This window comes from Eptatretus burgeri, chromosome 8 (genome assembly GCF_056783735.1).
Source record: "Eptatretus burgeri isolate ZD-2024b chromosome 8, Ebu_testis_v1, whole genome shotgun sequence".
Taxonomy (NCBI): Eukaryota; Metazoa; Chordata; class Myxini; order Myxiniformes; family Myxinidae; genus Eptatretus; species Eptatretus burgeri.
The window spans coordinates 42,439,829-42,460,585 of NC_140968.1; the positions used below are offsets into that span (position 1 = coordinate 42,439,829).

The 20,757-nt window shown below is 43.0% G+C and overlaps 1 protein-coding gene across 6 annotated transcripts in view; it reads left to right on the plus strand.

Annotated features, from left to right (window-relative positions):
* LOC147021607 (electroneutral sodium bicarbonate exchanger 1-like) overlaps positions 1-20,757 on the plus strand; it is a 265,236-nt gene that overhangs the window by 167,984 nt on the left and 76,495 nt on the right. For all 6 annotated transcript variants that reach the window (XM_085891723.1, XM_085891721.1, XM_085891722.1 and 3 more), the window contains 4 exons: positions 513-687; positions 9,738-9,871; positions 18,004-18,249; positions 18,399-18,504. In XM_085891723.1, the coding sequence (XP_085747849.1) occupies positions 513-687; positions 9,738-9,871; positions 18,004-18,249; positions 18,399-18,504 (661 nt within the window). The remainder of the gene's footprint in view (positions 1-512; positions 688-9,737; positions 9,872-18,003; positions 18,250-18,398; positions 18,505-20,757) is intronic.

The following is a 20,757-nucleotide window of genomic DNA, read 5'->3' on the forward strand; positions in this document are numbered from 1 at the left end:
ATTTTCAGTCATGCACTTCCTTGGAGTTTTCTTGGTATACTTGCAAAGTTTCAGGCTGCTTGGAGTTCTAGAGGAGACACACACACACACACACACACACACACACACACACACACACACACACACACACACACACACACACACACACACACACCTTTATTAGTATAGATAACAATCAATCATGTAAAACACTTAATAGGTCAAATTTTCCAAATTCCCAAATTCCTGTTTCCATGGCAACTGTTGTTTATTTGGATTTCACAAGTGTTGTGTTATGCACAACATCTTTCTCATTAAGTATATGAGGATGATAGCTTTAATAATGTGCATTACTTTGAAATGGATAATCCAGTCATGGTGAAGGAGCTTGTGTTTCTTCTTTTTCATAACATTGTGATTTGCCATAATTAACGAATGACATAAGTGTCCTAATTATTCTAGTATGCTGCATAGGATGTTGCGGAATTGTTCTATTCAGTGAAGAAAAAAAAAACCTTTCATTTTCTGGGCAGGGTTTTTGGTGGACTTGTCCAGGATGTGAAGCGCAAGGCACCGTGGTACTTGAGTGATTATCGTGATGGGCTCAACTTGCAGTGCCTCGCTTCCTTCTTGTTTCTTTACTGTGCCTGCATGTCCCCCGTCATCACCTTTGGAGGCTTGCTAGGAGAGGCCACTGAGGACCGTATTGTAAGGATCCACAACACTTTCAGCATTGATTGTGAGAACAACTACGACTACTAATACTACTTTAATGGCTACACTTATTCCCACCTTCTTTTGGGGCTGGCTGGAGAAGGTTTTTGGCCAGTCTTTTATGAACCAGCTTGCCAGGCCTGACATTTGACTGAAGGTGGGAGGAATTTGAAATTTGGTGAGGATGCTGGCATTAACATTAACAAATCACACACATGTTGGGATCTTTAAAATCCACTAACTAATACGAGCAGATGGAACACCCTTGTTAATATCCATCTGAGGGACGTAGCACTTTGTGATGAAACGGCATGCCTGAAAAAACACCAATTGCCATGTTGGAATCAAACCCAGACGAGAAAGCTCAAATTTAAGTGCTCTACCTCTGCAATATTATGTGTTACTACGATTAATTACGAGAAGCAGAGGTGGATTCGCAAGGAGTAACGTGAAGTCACAATGTAACTCTGCTGGCCAAATTGTGTTCAAAGCAAGTACAGTCTGTACAATGAAACCTCTCCACTTCACACTTGCTTTTGTGATCACCTCTCTGACTAACACTTTTATTTTTTTTTTAGATTAGGGAATGTGATATGACATTTTACTGGAATACAGTTTTAGACTTTATAATTTTATTCCAGTGCGTTAGGAAGTAAACACATATGTGGAAACTGTAATACTCTGTATTTAACTAGTTTTACTGTCATCGGAAACCTGTCTTGATGTTGTTCTTGTTTTTGTAATCTCATTAGATCATTAAGTCAGTGGCCGAACATAGAGAAATAATACAATCTTGATTGTAAAGTTTTTAAGAATCTGAGATTTGTTGCAAAAGGAAAGGGAAGGGAAATTGAGAAAAGGAAGCACCAGTTAAGTTGGGGAGGAGCTGGAGAAAACATCGTTTGTGTGGTTGAGAGGAAAGAAATGGAATGAAGCGGTTATTAGATGACGTGCAGAGAGAGATAATAGTGTTGGTAAGGGGTCACAGCTGCTTAAAAAAATCATAAATTTTTACCCACCAGAGCTTTATCAAATGATCATCTCCACTGGTGTGCCGTTGTCTTATTATTGAGCCTGGCAGAATAAGCAAGATGTATGCACACCTGCTTTTATGCTGTCCAGTGAAAGTTTGAATCTCGACCCAGCTATTAACTCACCCTGGTGTTTTACATGCAGATTGGCAGTTTTGCACTGTGTGAACCCACAGATGAGTCTCTCAGGGTAGCCATTGTCACGGTGAATGGTTTTAATGTGCCCAATTTCAGCAGCAAGTCGACAGGATGAACATATGGCCCACGCTCTATCATTGTCCATCGGAAGGATGTTGAATAAGAAGATCCATCTGTGAGCACTTGTCATTGGTGGACTTTGTTGAACCCATGGTGTCTTTCGTGAAGAATTGGCGAGTTATTGCTGGCACCTTGAAGAATAAATTACAAACAGGGACCATTGATTAGTGATTAGATCAGTCTGGCATTGCAAAATCGAATTGGTTAGTCTGGTCTGTTATTACCTCCACCACCGAAGGTGAAAGAGGTTATGTTTTCACCCCTCTCTGTCTGTTTGTCTGTCTGTCTGTCTGTCTGTGTGCAAGATATCTCAAAAGGTTGTGGACGGATCCAGATGAAATTTGGTGGGCAGGTTGGGTGTGTGACAAGGAAGAATTGGTTAAATTTTGGTGTAGATCCGAATCCAGATTGGATGCGAGAATTATTTAAATTATAAAGTGATTCTTCTCCATTGAGAGGTGGGGCCAAAAACGATATATAGCACAATATTTCAAAAATGTATTGGGTGTGTTCTCCGATCCGATGTGTTCTTGTGGATCAGTCATTATGTGGCTCCATATGTCCCCGATATGTTCTACCGAGTGCCCTTCTGGTTCTGTCCGTCTGTATATCAATCGCCTACAGGTTGCAATTCTAGACTGATCTTCATCAAACTTATTCACCCAGCACATGTAGTCAAAAAAAATTAGAAGCCTATTGTTTTTGAGATCAAAAGGATCAAATGTGAAGATCACATAAAATCATCAGTTTTCATCAAATTGACATGATAATTTCACCCCATTGTAATCAAATGGGACTTTTTGTGATTTTGGTATTGCCATTACCTCCATAATTTTTTCAATATGTCAAATTGAAACTTACACAGCTTATTTGAATGTATGTGTAGTATATGTTTGTAAAGGTTTCTTTAAATTAATCAAAGGTCAAGGTCAGGGGCATCCCAAACATGTAAAACAGCTATAAGGCTGCAGTTAGAAAATACATCAGCCACTTTTGTTATGTATAACAATCAGTCATGTATATACGTTTGGTCGGACAAAATTTGATAACATCAGAAAAAAAGAGAACAGACATTGTCGAACCTTTTCGTCTTGTCGCTCGTCAGGACACACACAAGAATACTGGAAATGCAGACACAAAATGAAACAATTTATTTGTTCAGACCGATGGGGATTGGTTCTTTGGACTGTTACTGACATGAACATACACATCATGACCTTGAGGCACCAAAGGAACTGCCTGACCTCCCATTTTTCAATGGATTTGGGTCAGAACAGATGCAGTGTTTGCACATACTCTTTTTGTTTGCAAAGAACAGGAGCTCGTGTTTGTATAAATGTGGCTTCAAGAACATGTAAATGTGCTTCAGTACGTGCACGTGCCGCAATCTGGAACCGTTCAGCGTGATAGTCCTGGGCACATTCGGGATTGTTCAGGAGGTGCTGACGAATGGCAGAATCACTTTGAGCGGGCATTCTTGTTGGGTTCTTACATGGACAGGATGGTTGTGTCCGACCAGTCTCCAATTTTTCCGGATTGCCAATGGAATGTGCTGCTTGATCCGATCCTCCAGTCTGAGTGATGTGCGGCCGATGTACCTGGCGTCACACGGGCACTGAAATTCGTAAATAACGTTGTTCAGTTTTATGGGAGGGAGCACATCTTTCTGGACTGAAGGGAGCAATTTGTGGGAAGTAAAAACCACTCGTTGCAACAGAGAAAACTGACAGTTTCACCTGTTGTTCAAACTTTTGAGAGATTGAACCTCTCCATGGCAACTTAAAATAAAGCGGACACTTTTCTGGTCCAAATATGGTGTCCTCAGACCGATTGGCAGATTTACGCTGTATGAGCCCACAGATGAGTCGGTCAGGGCAGCCATTGTCACGGAGAATGGTTTTAATGTGCTCAATTCCAGCAGAAAGTCGCCAGGATTAACATATGGCCCACGCTCTATTAAGAAGGGTATTCATAAGGTCAATCTTGTAGCATGTTAAGCTAAAGGAGTCGCACCGTGTGTACTGCCTCGAGAAGGAAGCCTTTTGGTAGATCGTCGTCAAGAATCCATCCTCAGTCTTCTCGACTAACACATATAGAAAGGGAAGTACATTTGACTGCTCGGTCTTTAATGCAGGATGGAGAGCATTGAGACGATTGAGTAAGTCAGTGCAGGCGGGATGAGTATTGAAGATTGCGAACGTGTTGTCCACATATTGGTAGTATACTGTTCATGTTCATTTCATGGAACACACGCTTCTCATGAAAGCCGCCAAAAATCTTTGCAAGCGGTGGACCTAATGGTGATCCCATCGCTACTCCATCTACTTGCGTATACATGTTGTCATTGAAGGTGAACTCCACTGCTCGTGTTGCCGCATTCAAGAGTTCCACAAAGACCGCTTCAGAGATACAGGTTGGTTCAAAGTTGCTACGAAACAGCGATGCCACACATATATCGATGGTTTCTTGGAGAGGAACATTCATGAACAGGCTGGATATGTCAAAGGAGCACATGGTCACAGCATTCTGGTCCTGCTTCAATCCACGTATGGTTTTAGCAAACGTGCATGAATCTTTGACTCTGTACTCGGAGAATTCCTCGAGAATGGGTTGCAATAACTTACTCAACCACTCTGAGAGTTTATGTTGAGCAGAACCAATCACCGATGGTGTCGGACGTAGTGGGACTCCTTCTTTATCTCTTTTGGGTAATCCATACATCCGAGGACGTTGTGAACCATGTGGACGGATCCGCTCATATACATCACGTGGGTATTCTTTGCTTTTGCACAATTGCAATAAACACGTTTGCAATTTCCGTTCAAGTGCAGCTGTGCAGTCGCGATGAGCCACATTGCCTAGTAATTTAGCCTTTGTTTCGTCGTTCAGAACCCCAAGAATCTTCTCCACATAATCACACTTCTTCATAACAACTACTCCGGATACTTCATCAGGTTTCCAGATAAATATATCTGGGTTGGTCTTCAGGCCTCGAACAGCGGCCAGATAATCAAGTTCCACATGGAAGTCGGATGCGTCGTTAGGGGTTCCACAATAAAGATATGCAATACCATTCAATCGTGCCTGGCAGGAATTTGATTCGTCATTAGAAATAGGAATACGATGGGACAATTGGGCATAAAAGAGCTCAAACTCTTTTGATACTGACTTTGGGAATACTGAAACCATAGCCAAGGGCTGGGACAGACTCCTCGATGTCGGAGAGCAGAATATCAGACAGGTTTATCATGTTCTTGGTTCCATTAATGACTTTACCCGAGCGTTTACGTTTCCACACGACAATACAAGAGGCATTCTTCATTGTGCATGTTCTTTTCCATCTGCTCATTGATCGAGGCAATGAGACGGCAAAGCCTGATCAGATCGGAAAACGAAAGGACAAAGAGTCCAGCGTGAACTCATTCGTATTTCGGTAATTCGTTGTATTTCATCACGTATAAATGCTTGTTTATAGAGCATGGACCATATGTTCATCCTGTCGACATGCTGCTGAAATCGAGTGCATTAAAACCATTCTCCGTGGCAATGGCCACCCTGAGCGACTCATCGGTGGCTTCATCCAGCGCAAAACTGCCAATCGGTCTGACAACACTATATTTGAACCAGAACAGTGTCCGGTTTACATGAAGCTGCCATTGAGAAATACAGTCTCTCAAAAGTTTGAACAACAGGTGAAATGGTCAGTTTCACAATGTTACAACTCTGTTGCAACGAGAGTGGTTTTGACTTTCCACAAACTGCTCCCCTCAGTCCAGAAAGATGTGCTTCCTACCATAAAACTGAACAATGTAATTTTTGAATTTCAGTGCAGGTGTGCTGCCATGTACGTAGGTCACAGACCACTGATACTGGACGATCGGATCAAGCAACACATTCCATTGGCAATCCGGTACAACTTGGTGATTGGTCGTACACAACCATCCGGTGCATGTAAGAACTCAACAAAATTGCCTGCTCAAAGCGATTCTGCCATTGCTGAGCACCTCCTGAACAATCCCAAATGTGCTCAGGACGATTACGCTGAACGGTTCCAGATTGTGGCACGTTTACGTGTTCTCGAACTGAAGCACATTTACGTGTTCTTGAAGCCACATTTATACACACGCGAGCTCCTGTTCTTTGCAAACAAAAATAACATGGGCAAACACTGCTGCTGTTCTGACCTGAATCCATAGAAAAATGGGAGGTCTCGGGATCCCAAGGTTCCTCAAGGCTATGAAGTGTATGCTTGTGTGAGAAACAGTACAAAAAACCAATCCCCAATGGTCTGAACAAATAAATTGTTTCATTTTGTGTCTGCATTTCTGGTATTGTCAGGTAAGTATTGTCAGGTCAGGTTAGATCTGTGACCTGCTACAGGTACCATGTAAACCTGTACTAACCTGTTCCATGGTCGGGTTGTCGGCGACTAAACCGTCTCCCCCACCAGGTTTTCTGGTGAAGAGGTGTTTGGAGATGGACACCCAGCAGGATTAAAAACAAAACCTGTCAAAGGGTGGAGGAACACCTTGTGAGCCAACGGCCATCCATATCTCGTGCCCAACTGTGTCTGCGGACGTCCTCCTGCAGTTGGGTTACTTTTTTATTAGGTGGTCCCTTTGGGTTGGTGCCTGGAATGTCCTATCCCTAAGAGAGGATGATCACCTGTCTCTGTTATCATCTGAGCTCAAGCGTTTGGACATCGGGATTGCAGCTCTCTCTGAGGTTCGGAGACCGGATTGCGGCGAGATAATGGTGGGTGGTTACACCTACTATTGGTCTGGTCGCTCTGATGGTTGCCATACTCAGGGAGTTGCTGTAGCTGTGTCCAATAAGCTGACCCCGATGATAATTGAGGTAACACCGGTCAACAAGCGTATTATGAGATTAAGGATTCGTCACTCCTTAGGTGTCATTTCCCTGGTCTCTGTCTATGCTCCGACTGAGGCGAGTGACCTCACCGTGAAGGACACATTCTCCACCACGCTCGAGTCTGTAGTTGATCAGTGCCCCAGACGAGATACACTTCTAGTCTTGGGGGATTTCAATGCATCGACTGGAACTGATAGAGATGGTTATAAGGTGTGTGTGTGGTCCCCATGGGTCAGGAACTATGAACCAGAATGGCACTAAGTTCCTTGACTTTGCAAGAAGTCATGGACTTAGGGTGGCTGGTTCATGGTTTCAGCGCCCACAAGCTCATCGCTGGACTTGGTATTCCAACGCTGGCGGTGTGGCAAAGGAGATTGACCATGTCCTCATTGACGGTCGCTGGAGGATGATCCAGAACTGCAGGGTCTACCGGAGTGCTCAGTTCCTCAATATTGACCAGCAGCTTGTAGCAACTGTAAAGCTGCACCCTAAATCCTGGAGAATGGTACCATCCGAGCCTCGGCTGGATGTTGGCAAGCTCAAGGATGAGAGAGTAGCTGAGGAGTTTGCGAACAGGCTGAGTGGACATTTGGGGGGTCTGGGTGCTTTGGAGGGGTCCTGAAGAGTTGTGGAGTGCCTTCAAGACCACCGTCCTTGATGTTGCCGGTGGATGTCTTGGAGCTCACCGCAGGGCAAAGAAGAATTTTGTCTCTCAAGGGACACTGGATTCCATTGACCAGAGTCGCAGGGCCAAGCTGAATGGCAGAGCTGAGCTGTTCAGCGATCTGAGGCGTAAAACTGTACGTGCACTAAGGGTGGACAAGGAGGCCTATGTGCGAGGAATCTGTGAGGGGGTAGAGCATCACCTGTGGACAGGTGATTCTCGTCCCGCTTACAGGGGAATTCGCGCATTGCGTTCATCCAAGCCCATCCCTCGGAGCACTACAGTTAGAGCAGAGAGTGGTAGGCTCTTGACAGAGGAGTCTGAAGTGAAGGCCCGCTGGGCCGGTTACTTTGAGCAGTTGTACCAGGCTGATCCCCCAGCTGTCGAATTGTACATCAAGGGTGTTACAATCCCTGTTGCTGACCCTCTAATCAACTGTGGTCCACCTTCGCTTGTGGAAACACGGGCTGCAGTGATCCGGTTGAAACGACGTAAAGCTCCAGGGATCTGTGGCATCCATGCTGAACTTCTCAAGGCTGGTGGAAATGCTGCACTCGTGTCATTGCATGCAGTTGTGTGCTTTGCCTGGAACACAGGCATCATCCCAACTGATTGGAAGAGCGGCCTTGTTGTCCCTCTCTGGAAAGGGAAGGGTGATCGCCAAGACTGCAACAACTACCGAGGGGTGACTCTGCTCTCAGTGCCGGGCAATGTCTTTGCTTGGATAATTCTTGATAGGGTTCGCCCCCATCTGCTTGAGCACCAGCGTCCAGAGCAGTCAGGCTTTACACCAAAGAGGTCAACGATTGACCGTATCCTTGCTGTTCGTGTCCTGAGCGAACGCAGACGAGAGTTCAGGCAGGGGCTGCTTGCAGCCTTTGTTGTTCTCTGTAAAGCGTTCGATTCAGTGAATCGGGATGTCCTCAGGAAGATTCTTGGTCTCCGTGGGGTGCCACCAAAACTGATCGATCTGATGTCTGAACTCTACTCTGGTACTGAGTGCTGTGAAGTGTGGTGGTACCATCTCTGACTTATTTCCAGTTGTTACTGGACTTTGTCAGGGGTGTGTACTGGCCCCCACACTTTTCGGCACTTGTATGGACTGGGTTTTAGGGAGGATGTTGGAGAGATCAAGCTGCAGTGCATCGTTTGGGAATGTCAAGATCTCGGACCTTGATTTCGCAGATGATGCAGTCATCTTTGCGGAGACTTTAGGTATCCTTTTGGGGGCCCTCAAGGTGCTGAATGAGGAGTCAGAGCTGCTGGGATTCGGGTTTCTTGGGTAAAAACTAAGATCCAGGCTTTCAATGACATCTTGCATGCTGCTGTCCTGTCTGTGCCTGTTTGTGGTGAGGATGTTGAGGTCGTGGAGAGATTCACTTAACTGGCAGTGATATTCATGTCTCTGCTGACTGTGAGCCAGAGGATAATAGAAGTCTGAGTCAGCCGCCTGGGTAGTCATGGATTCACTGGATCATGGGGTGTGGCGCTGCCGGTACCTGTGCGGAAGGACGAAAGTCCGAGTCTTCAGGTCCTTGGTGCTTCCAGTCTTGCTCTATGGATGCGAGACTTGGACTCTGACCAAGGATCTGAGACGGAGACTTAATTCCTTTGGTACCAGGTCTCTTCGGAGAATCCTTGGCTATTGCTGGTCGGATTTTGTGTCCAACAAACGGTTGCTGAGAGAGACTCAGATGAGATTTGTTACCTGCATAGTCCGTGAGCGTCAGTTGTGACTATATGGACATGTGGCTCGTTTTCCTGACGCTGATCCTGCTCACCAGATTCTCTCAGCGAGGGAGTCTCGTGAGTGGAGGAGGCCAGTGGGCCGACCACGTGCCTCGTGGTTGCAGCAGGTTGACCATCATCTCAAGGAGATGGGGATGGGCCTGGCATCTGCCTGGGGGAAGGCCAGACGGAGGCCCCTGGAGTACCGGCCGAAAGTGGATGCAGCGACGCACTGTTCTGGCACATGCTCCCATACCTGACCTGATTTCTGGTATTCTCGTGTGTGTCCTGACGAGGTGCAAGACAAGAAATTCGACTTTGTCTGTTCTTTTTTCTGCAAAAATCATGTAAATTACGTGATAGGTGAAATTTTCTAAATTGCCAAATTGCATTTTCTATGACAACCATGTTTTATTTGGATTTTGCAAGTATCATGCTATGCACGAAATATTTCTTGTTTGTTTGTGGTTTGTCCGGCATCATGCATGCAGAGTGCCATTGAATCTCTGCTGGGAGCCTCCATGACAGGAATGGCATACTCCTTGTTTGCTGGACAGCCCCTCACCATCCTGGGCAGCACTGGGCCCGTGCTCATCTTTGAAAAAATCCTCTTCAAATTTTGCAAGTAGGACATTACTTCTGCTTCACTGGACTTTGAGTGGAGCACAATAGCTTCGCATCACAGATTTTGTCTTCAACATATACATTTGATTGAAATCGACAAAGTGTCTGCATCATTCAGAAAGTCTGTAGTTTAGAGATTTTCTTTTAGCGTTGATATATTTGTTTTCGTTATTTTGATGCCTAAATATATATTGTGCTGTTTTCTTGTTTGCTTCACAAGATTTCATATTGGTTGTAGCTTTTCTGTTAAAGAAATTGGTATTTGAATATAATGTAATTGATGTCCTTTTTAGTACAACAGTCCAAGAGTAAAGGATTGTTCTGGAGTGAATACTGGAGTAAATCTATGAGCAAATTTAGTTTGTCTCAAAATATTTTAATTTGAAGGTCACTGTCTGTCAAAAAAGTATAATTGATTTTAAGTTGAGTTTTCTTTCACCTCTTGGATACAAACTCAGGTCGGTGCAGGTCATTTTTATCCATCAGCTTTCTCCGGCTGTTGATGCTGGAAAGGTAAGTTATCTCGTCCCTTGTATTCCCTTATGTTGAACTGAGCAAGGTTTGTCATGAGGAGAAGGGATGTGCAACATTTCCTTTCCACCCACAGAAGGAAAAGACTCCTCCCAGCTGTCCATCAGCCTGTGGGAGGCAGGCCCTGGACCATTCCAGATTAGTGATTGGTCCACGCCGCCTCTGAGAGAGGACCACATAAGGCATAAGGCATAAGGGATGCACCGCCACCTATTCCTGCACAAGATGGTGATTGGTCTAATGTGTCTCGGGAGGAAAATATAATATATGGTGTGTGCTGCTGCCTATCCGCATGAGGGATGCGGTGATTGATCCTGTGCCATAATTTGGCATGGAGAAGGGAGCTGGCTATAAAAGCGCATGCTCACCCTTTATCTCTATATCTCTATCTCTATATCTATCTCTATCTCTCTCTGATGTTGTCCAACAGTAGCACTGATTCAGTAACACCGACGTGCTGCTCTGGTGCATGCCACCAATGCCTGACCTGACCTGGACACACACACACACACACACACACACACACACACACACACACACACACACACACACACACACACACACACACACACACACACACACACACATTGACATTTATTAGTATAGATAATGCACCAAACTATTTGCTCCTATGTACGAGTTCAACAGTAACACTGATTATGTCGACAAATTATGGTTATTACTACCATTGCACAAGGGAAATGTGAGATTGTTACATAATATGCCACTAAACCCAAAAACAATATACTTATCATTTTTACAAGACACAAATAGGTTATTGTAACAGAGTGTAATATCGCCCTCTCGTGCACGTGTAGAACAGTACTGATTGTAAAAGGCTGACAGTGGTCTCTTCTGAGCTGATGAGCCCACTTGTGTCTGACATGTCTCAAATATACCACAGTTATAAAAGTATTATCTGTACATAACACCACATGAGACCCACTTCAACAAAGTCAATAACCATCAAGAGACCGGTGACTTAACCAATGTCCCTTTATTCATATTTTATGTCTGCAATGCGTTAATACATCATACTACAGTGCAACAGTGGGAGATATTTTGCGAATTATAGTGCTGGTGATTAAAAGCACTACAAAATGGGGAAGCTACTCATGCTTATCTGAGAGATACCGTGCAGAGTGACCCACAACACGTCTTCACCTCCATCATTGCACGCATCGCCCCAACATGAAAATTGCAATGACATCTAATGATTGCAATGCAGAGGTGGCAAAAACACTAAAACTGCATCACAGTGGAAATATAAATATGTATTTTATTACTCGTGTTTTATTTCTTCTTCTTCAACGGCCACAATTATTCCCACGTTCTTGTGGGGTTGGCCGGGGGAAGTTTTTGGCCCAAGTCTTTCACCAACCCGGCTGGCCAAGCCTGACATATGACTAAATAGTTATGGCAGGAATTTGGAATTTGGTGATGGTGCTGGCGATAGCTCACCTTCTCTTTGTGAAGGACACCGTTTGATCTCAAACATCCACCAACTAATTCTGGCAGATGGGCCACCCAGTTTTATGTCTATCCAAGGGACAGCACACACATTGATATATCACCTTGTCTGTGAAACACCGCGATGACGCTTCACAGCTGGGAATTGGAATCCAGGCTCGGCTAAATATCTGAAGTGAGTTTGTGTACTTCTAGGTCATCCTGCCAGCCCTAGTATCGACATCTCAGAGTAAAACAATGCAAACATGGTTTTGAAAATATCGCAAATTTTGGATAAAACCTAACTCGCTCAAAGTTTTCAGCATTGTAAACCAATGTTCTTGAACTGCTCTGCTGCCCAGGTAACTTCTTTTTCTAATATCTGTACCACGTCTTTCCATGCTTCTCCTTGAAATTTGTTGTAGGTACTGTGCTTTGAGCTGTAATGTCTCTTGATATTGTACTCCTTGAAACACGCCATGTTCTGAGCATATCAAACACTGGGAAGAAACTCTGTTCGATGAAGAAATACTCTTACATCCGTTTTTCTTGCAACATTTGGCAAGCCTGGTGTTGGCTTGGTGGTTAGGGTGTCTGGCTTGGGATCTTAGGGTCCTGAGTTTGAGCCCTGTTGGCCACTGAATTATCACAAGGTAGGGTTGACTCAGCCCATCCTTCTGAGGTCTGCGAAATGAATACCAGTGTACTGGTATCGAGGCACAGCATCAGTGCCATTGTCGTGCCCCAACAAAATAATAGCTACCTGGCAGCTAAGCTGCCATAGGCAAGAAGAAAAAGAAGCAACACAGCCTTTGTCGCCGATCTTCCTCACCTGACATGAGGTCGCCATGATTAGATGTAGCTTTATAATGATTGCAGGCTAGTGTTTACTGAACTGGAGACGACACTAGATTATCAGCATGAGGCAATGGTGAGATACACTACGAGCATGATTTGATATGATGAACACATGGTGAGAGTGTGGCATGGGCCATATTAAAAATGATTTTTGAATTGCTCCGCAGCCACACAAAAGCATGTCACGGAATGCCTATGCCTACTCCACACCATCTTATGACGTCGGTTTCTGTTTTTACGCGTGCATACAAATTCTTTACTTTCACTACCTGAATGCTGGCCTTTGACAAATATTCTGATGAAAAAAAACAAAACAAAAGAATCACTTTCATCCACATTTTGAATTCATTTGGCTCATATCTTTTTTTGGTAAGTTTCTTTTGACAAGTGATTTGTTGTGTCGTTGCATCATCTTCGGTGTCTTCGACTTGTTCATGTATTTAAATTCTTCCCAATTTGTCCGTAAGCATTGTCACAACCACCTTCATCCTCTCTGTAACTGCATGGCGAGTATTTGCTCGAGCTGCATTGATCATCACGAGTGGTGTGCCAGTCATGGTCTGCATCAAACCTGTTCTTTTGAGTCCTTCCTTTTCTCTCCATCTTGATTTCTCCAAACATAGGGAGCAATGAGCTTCAACTCTTTTGGTGCATTCCAGTCCAGACAGAAGAGCCGGTCCTGGGAAAGGAGAGAACTGGTGCTTAGGATCGGATACCGGCAAAATATGCAGCTGTCACATTATTACGAGCAGCAGATGTCATGTTCATGTCAGATGGTCTGCGTCGGCCTTATCCTATCCTGACGTAGCTGCCCCGTTAATCCCTGTGTCTATTTTCTAACTCCTGCCCCTCTCAACCCTTTGACACTAATTTATCCCTCCTGGGCCCACTAATCCCTTAAAGTACACAATCTCCTGGGACGAAGATCAAGGCATGTGCAACGATTAAAAACGATGATGTGGCATGGCCCCACAAAGCTTGCTGGTAGATTAGCCCGATGGTGCCGTTGACGCAAAAGCTCAAACTATCATATGGTAGACACCAGTTTACATGGATCGCATTGTGATCCCCCTTGGATCTTTTCACATCGCAAGAACCACTTTGGCATGCATTGGCAAGAGATTTGGGGATGCCGGGCTTCAAGATGTCTTAATAAAGTCAGAGGTTGTAGCGTGTGGATTGATGAATGGTGTGATAAATGGTCACTACAATGGGAGTATCCTTTGTCATAAACTCAAGAAGAGTAATCTTTAACATAATGTAGACAGGAGGTTGGTGCAGCCGATGCACCTTAAAACTGGTGGCATTGTGCACGTTTGTGTTTGTATCAATCAGGAGTGGGCAACCAAATTGTCATGTAACCAAATATTATACTTCAAATTTGGGGCATGAACTGTGGGCTTACGTACAACTTCTGAAAGTGGGACAAGTTAGAATAATGATTTGGCATATATAATTATTGCTACACTTCAAACAATATTTCAATCTCTGCCAAGGAGTGGTCCACAAGAATCTTTTTCTGAAGGGATATGATGGACAGGCCCAGAGTGTAGTTATGGGGCATGAGAAACTGATGATCCATGTGGTCAGGAAACCTTTCATTTGCTTACAGATTAAGGTTCTTACTTTAGGTAAGGGAACTATGTTTTGAGGGTTTACAATTTTAAAAAAGTTGAATATGGGATGTTGTGAAATTAACATCATTACAAGCAATCCTTTAAATTATGTTATATTTTACGAATAGCCCGGTTACTGTATAATTAATGGTGTGTGTGTGTGTGTGTGTGTGTGTGTGTGTGTGTGTGTGTGTGTGTGTGTGTGTGTGTGTGTGTGTGTTAGAATTGTTCAGAACAGAAAATGAAATAATAGGGGTAATGATTAAATATTAGGGGTGGGGGGGGGCGAGACGCTCACCTGGTAGCAGCTGAATAAGAAAACCAGGGAACCACTGGTGGGCTTGGATAAGCCAACAAAATATTTAACGGAGAAGAAAGTATGATAAATGCCGATGGATTTTTTTTTTAATGCAGTTGTGGTGGAAAACTCGAAACCTTACTCAAGTAACTCCAGTCACAATAGAGGTTGAATCACTTATTTAATAGATGATCATGGAGAAAGACAATCAATGCAACGTGATTGCTCTCTGGTTTGATGTTCCAAACAGAGTTTCTTATGTAGGGAAAATAAATGGGGAGGGTGATCGACTTGCATGCAAACGAGTTGACCCATCATATTCAGATGAGAGACAAATATAACGTTTTCAAGAACGTGGTCATGACTCTTTGTTTCAAATGCAAATTCCTATGGTATGTCCTCGAGCACTTTCAAGCTTTATCAGATATTTGCATTGCTTCACTGTCCTCCCCCTTCATGACTATTGCATAATGTATATTTCATTTCAACATGACAATGCCCTGTGTTCATGTGATTCCTCAATTTAATTTAACTTGCCAACTGAGTAAAATAAAGGAAAGATTATATTGTTACATCGTTTACTAACACACTATGTCTACTCAAGATAAAACAATCATCAGTATGTGATGATCCATTATCAAGTATATTTTCAAGTATCAGAGCAGCAAACATAAGAGAGGGGTATATATTTCGTTTAATTAAGCATGGACTAATAATCAGATCTTTCACCAGGCCCAGATGTGCTTGGGCCAGCACGCGGATTATATGTTTGTTATTATTATTGTCATCTGGTTTGAAATGTTCACTTTGAGTGGTATAGTGGTGGTATTAAGCATTTACTTGTGGATTCATGAAAGCATTTTCTCAACATGAGAAAGGCTCTTCTCAACTAAACAATGATCCTAAGTTTTTAAAAATTGATTTGTAACAGTTACAGTTATATGGAACGAACAAAGATTCTATTCCACTCATTTGTGGTTTGTCAAGCAAACATTGTAATGAGTAAAACAAAGAAACTCACAAACCATGGGCAGTCCATTCTCCAAATGTATTGAGTTCTGACTTTCTTTTTGTCAGAGACCTAATAAGCAGCTTTTATGCTGCAAGCATTTTGAATTTTTGTTCAACTCTGTGCCAGTGCCTTTACTCATGATGTTATCTGGTGAACCATTCCTTGTATGGTGACAAAGTGACTTTAGCCAATGCTTAACAACATATTTCATACCTCCATATTATTTAAAAGCATTTGAAAGCATATAAAGAGAAATGAGTACGTAATTTGTGCACAAAGAGCGCTTATCCCAATATGAAATAGGAGGAAAAAAAATCTTATTTCGACATGATCAATACATAAACACCAATGCTGTGCAATGGTTTTGTGATCCACAGAGCTTTCTATCACCTTATATGTCCAGAAATTGTTAGTATAGCATATTATTCACGTTTAACAAGATGGGATCAATTATTTTACTTTCACGCAGTGAACAAACTTTCGTACATTATGAGAGATGAAGGTTGTGGTGAAGTTTCACCGAAATTGTGTGTATAGTTTCGAGAAGAAAGCAAATACATATTTGGGGGGGCGGGGAGAGCAACCCCCCCTTAAACCCTTTCAGACCCCAATTTTTGTAATGTCGTGAACAAACTTTGGTATATCACGGGTGATGAAGGTTGTGGTGAAGTTTCATCAGAAATGTTTGTATAGTTTCTAAGAAGAAAGCAAATACCTCTTTTGGGGGCAATCCTGCTAAACCCTCTTTGGGGCCAATTTTTGTTTTATTTCTTTAATTTTTTTAATGCCATGAACAAACTTTGGTAAATACACGGTAATGAAGGTTGTGGTAAAGTTTTATCGAAATTGTATTTGTAGTTTCAAAGAAGACGTTGCAAGTATTTGTGGACGGACTGTTGGACGGACTGACGCATCATCCCATAAGCCCATGAACATTGCTATTAGCCAATGCGAGAGGCCTGCAGATCCTTAGACGTTACCCTGGGGTTCTTTGTGACCTCCTGGATTGTTGTACGCCTTGCTCTTGGAGTGATTTTCGTTGGACGACCACTCTTGGAAAGAATAACTATGGTGTTGAATTTATCCATTTGTACAATATCTGTTTGATGGTGGATTGGTGGAAACCAACATCTTTGGAAATGGTGTTGTCACCCATTCCAGACCGACGAGCATTGACAACTCTTTTTCTGAGGTTCTCAGAGATCTCTTTTGATCAGGGCATGACGTGCTTCAACAAACCTGTGTGGTGAAGACCAGACTCTGATGGTGACGTGCAAAATTTATGTTTTTCAAATAGGGCAGGGCCACCCAAACTCATTCCTGATTGTCATCCCATTGATTGAAACACCTGACTGTAGTTACCCCCTTAATTGAGCTGATTAACCGAGAAGTTCACATACTTTTTTCCGACGAAGAAATTGAATATTGGATCATTTTGCTCAATAAATAAATTGAAAAGTAGATTTTGTTTTTTGTGTGCTATTTGTTTAATCAGGTTCTCTTTTTCTATTATTCAGAATTCGATGTAGATCGGATCCCATTTTAGGTCATATTTGTGCAGAAGTACTGAGAATTCCAAAGGGTTCCCAAACTTTTTCTCACCACTGTATATGAAAGATCATGCAAATAAACGTTTTTACAACAAAGTTGCGGCAACATAAAAATTGTGCCAGACCAAAAAGACCCACTTTTGCATTATGGCGCTAAGATTAGAAGCATTTAAACCAGATATGGTGTCTCCCTCTAACTCTTTCATTGTGCAGAAGTTCACCCTCGCTTTCTCTCAGGTGCTTTTCCAAGTATTTTCACCTTCTTTTAGAAGCTATGTGAGCCATTTTAGTTAACAATCCTTATCTTGCTCTCACGAGAGAAGTTCACATGCACATGAACATCGTTGCTCGGGGTTTCTGTGCATGCATGCTGAGCATTCTGGGGTGGATTATTTCATTTTGAAAGTCCCGTGTCGGTGATAAATGGTGTGTTACATTCTGTGCAGAGCAACGAGGTGGTGCAAGCCGCTCGAAGTTGCCATATTCTAAATTTTGTCTTACCCGCTCATCCACGGGTGTAATGAACTGCTGTATTCAGTCACCGCACCACCTGTGCTTGTGGTTATTTTTGAGCCGGTGATGTGAGGGGCTATACACGTGACTATGTATGTATAAAAACAGCCGTTTTCTTCTTTTTTTTTTTCAAACTCTCGATTAAAGGAACTTGATTGTTCCATAACTGCAGTATTATCTTCTGACACTGCTGTGGTGCTCCTCATTTCCTTCTACTGGCTTTATCCTTCCTATCATATTTGTACATCAAAGCATTCCAGACTTTGTATGATAAGGATACCATACGGCCTCCCACCCATACCACAGAGAGTACCATGTGTCATACCTATCCCTACGAGCCTGCATTGGCCTGTGGACCGCTTTCTACTGCCTCATTCTGGTAGCGGCAGACGCTAGCTCTCTTGTCTGCTACATCACACGCTTCACCGAAGAGGCATTTGCCTCCCTCATCTGCCTCATCTTTATCTACGAGGCTTTGGAGAAACTCGTCCACCTGGGTGTTACATACCCCATTCACATGCATGATGATCTGAACATGCTAACACAGCACACGTATGTACTTTCATCCTCTTGATGTTGTCACAGAGCCTCTTTTGGCTTGGTGTTACACAACGAAATAGCAGCGATGATGCTGCACAATGGCATTCACTTTCAAAAGCAAGCATCACCATACACTCAATCCACTTTATGATATATTGCAGATGCACCTGCGCACCACCTCAGGTCTCAAACGTGACCTCGAATGGGACAAACGTTTGGACAAACCAAACAGTGGACACAATTGCCTGGGAAAATCTCACTGTCAGCGTGAGTCTCACAAACCAACCTTGGTGATGCAATGGTTGAGTCCTGCAGTTCATGCAGTTTAATTATTACCTCTGCCACCGAAGGTGAAGGAGGTGATGTTTTCACCCCTTTCTGTTTGTTTGTTTGTGTGCAGGATATCTCAAAAAGTTGTCGACATATCCGGATTAAATTTTGTGGATAGGTTTGGTGTGTGACAAGGACGAATTAATTCAATTTTAGTGAAAATCCAGATCCGGATCCGATTATTTTTTTAAGTGATTCTTCACCATTGAGAGATCGTGCTAAACAGATATACAGCACGATATCTCAAAAACTTTTGGACGGATTCGGACAAAACTCGGTGGACAGGTTGGGTGTGTGACAGTGACGAATTGATTAGATTTTGGTGAAGATCCTGATCTGGATCCAAGAATTATTTAATTTTTTTAAGTGATTCTTTCCAATTGAGAGATATGGCCAAAACGATATGGTACTGTCTAGCATGATATTTCAAAAATATATTGAGCTCGATATGTTCTTGTGGATCAGGCATTATGTGACAGAGGTATGCGCTCTACCGAGTGCCCTTCTTGTTAATATTGTCATGGACATTGTGGTAATGTGTAACTTTTAGAGACATACTTCCAATTTGTCTTAGGCTTTATGGACTCTCTCTTTCAATGTTAAAAACAAAAATCTAGTCTCCTGGAATAGCAGGAAGGTAACATGACTGAGGGAAAAAAGGAAACATGCAAACATTGGGATAATAGCTGGAGGTAACAAGCTTTGTTATGAATAATAAAGTAAAAAGAGACGGTGAAAGAGAGGGAGAGAAGGAGAGGGAGAAAGAGAATGAGAGAGAGAAGGAACATCATAACCTGTGGGTATGAGAGCTTTGATTGGGAAGTTTAATTGATGTAGAAAAGATCATGAGGAAGACATGAAATGGTGGTGCACTGCCACCTTTAATCCATGGAAGGAAGAGTGGGATTGCACCACCTTAGGAATGTGGTTGTACAAGTGGGGAGGAAAGAGGAACAAAGGAGTGAAAGTTAGCAGTAACTGTAGTTTGGGAATTTTACAAAAAAGGAGTTATTGGAAGACAGCATGCATCCTGCAGGACTTGTGGATGGTCAGGGGGTTGAAAGACCAGAGGGAGCAAGACTGGAATATAGGAGGAAGAAAACAGAGGCCGCAACCTGTCTATGATTCGAGAGCAGGTGCCCGCGTGCTTCTGCCTCTTCATGTTGGTTATGATGATGTTGAGATCTTTGTATTCCACACCATCCAGGAGAGAGGTGAAATTCAGGGCCATTGGTTCAGAGGGGAAAGCATTATTCCATTGAGGTTTTGGAGGTCCTGAAACAAAGGCCCTGGAGGTCATGAGAAGTTCAGATTTACCAAGGAAAGACAGCATGACAGAGGATTCCCATGCTGGTATTGGAGGCCAGTTTGGATACCTAATCTGCTCAGGAGTGGTCATGACTCATAAGGCCTTCTCGGGATTCAACTTCCTTCAGTGGTTAATCGTGGAATTATTTCGGTGGGTTTAAATGACATAATCCTTTGAGTGAGACCGAGTAAGTACATGAGATTTGCCCAGATTGAATGACAAGTTCCATTTATCAGACCATTATCTCACCCATTATTGGTTTTGCAGCACACCAGAATGGTCGTTTAAGTACTATGTGTGGAACAAGGGAACTCCAGCCTTTATGGGGAGAGGAAATGACAAAATTCCTTTTGGCCCAGTTGTTGACTGCATGAGTGGATGAAGTTGTCAAGCCTGGAATGAAAGTGGCCTTGAATGCCACATGCAGAAAACTTGGCAAGCAGAGTGGGTGCCCGATTGTCGAATACCCTGGATAAGTCCAGAGTCCCTGGAAAAGACCTCATGATTAAGATGCAGCATCTCCATCCATTGTTGAGAGAGAAGCAACATGATATCAAAGTTGAGTGACCTAGAATCCAAACTGATAATCAGATATTGGGTTGTTTGAGAAGATGAAAGACAATCTCAGCAAAAAATGATAAATCTCTGAACTTGCTTAAAACGGAGTAGATTTGCTGATCTATAGTTGATGTGATCCATTTTTCAACTCTTCTTGTGTATTGAAGTTACAGTATGTTGGCTCTCTTCCAAGCTGACGGTAGGTGACCTAAGGTGAAGGACAGTCAAACCTAAGAGAGTGGACTGCAATCATACCCATGTTTCATTGGACCCAAAATTAAATTACGTGTCATGAAGGTGCCAAAAATAGACTCAAAGCTTTT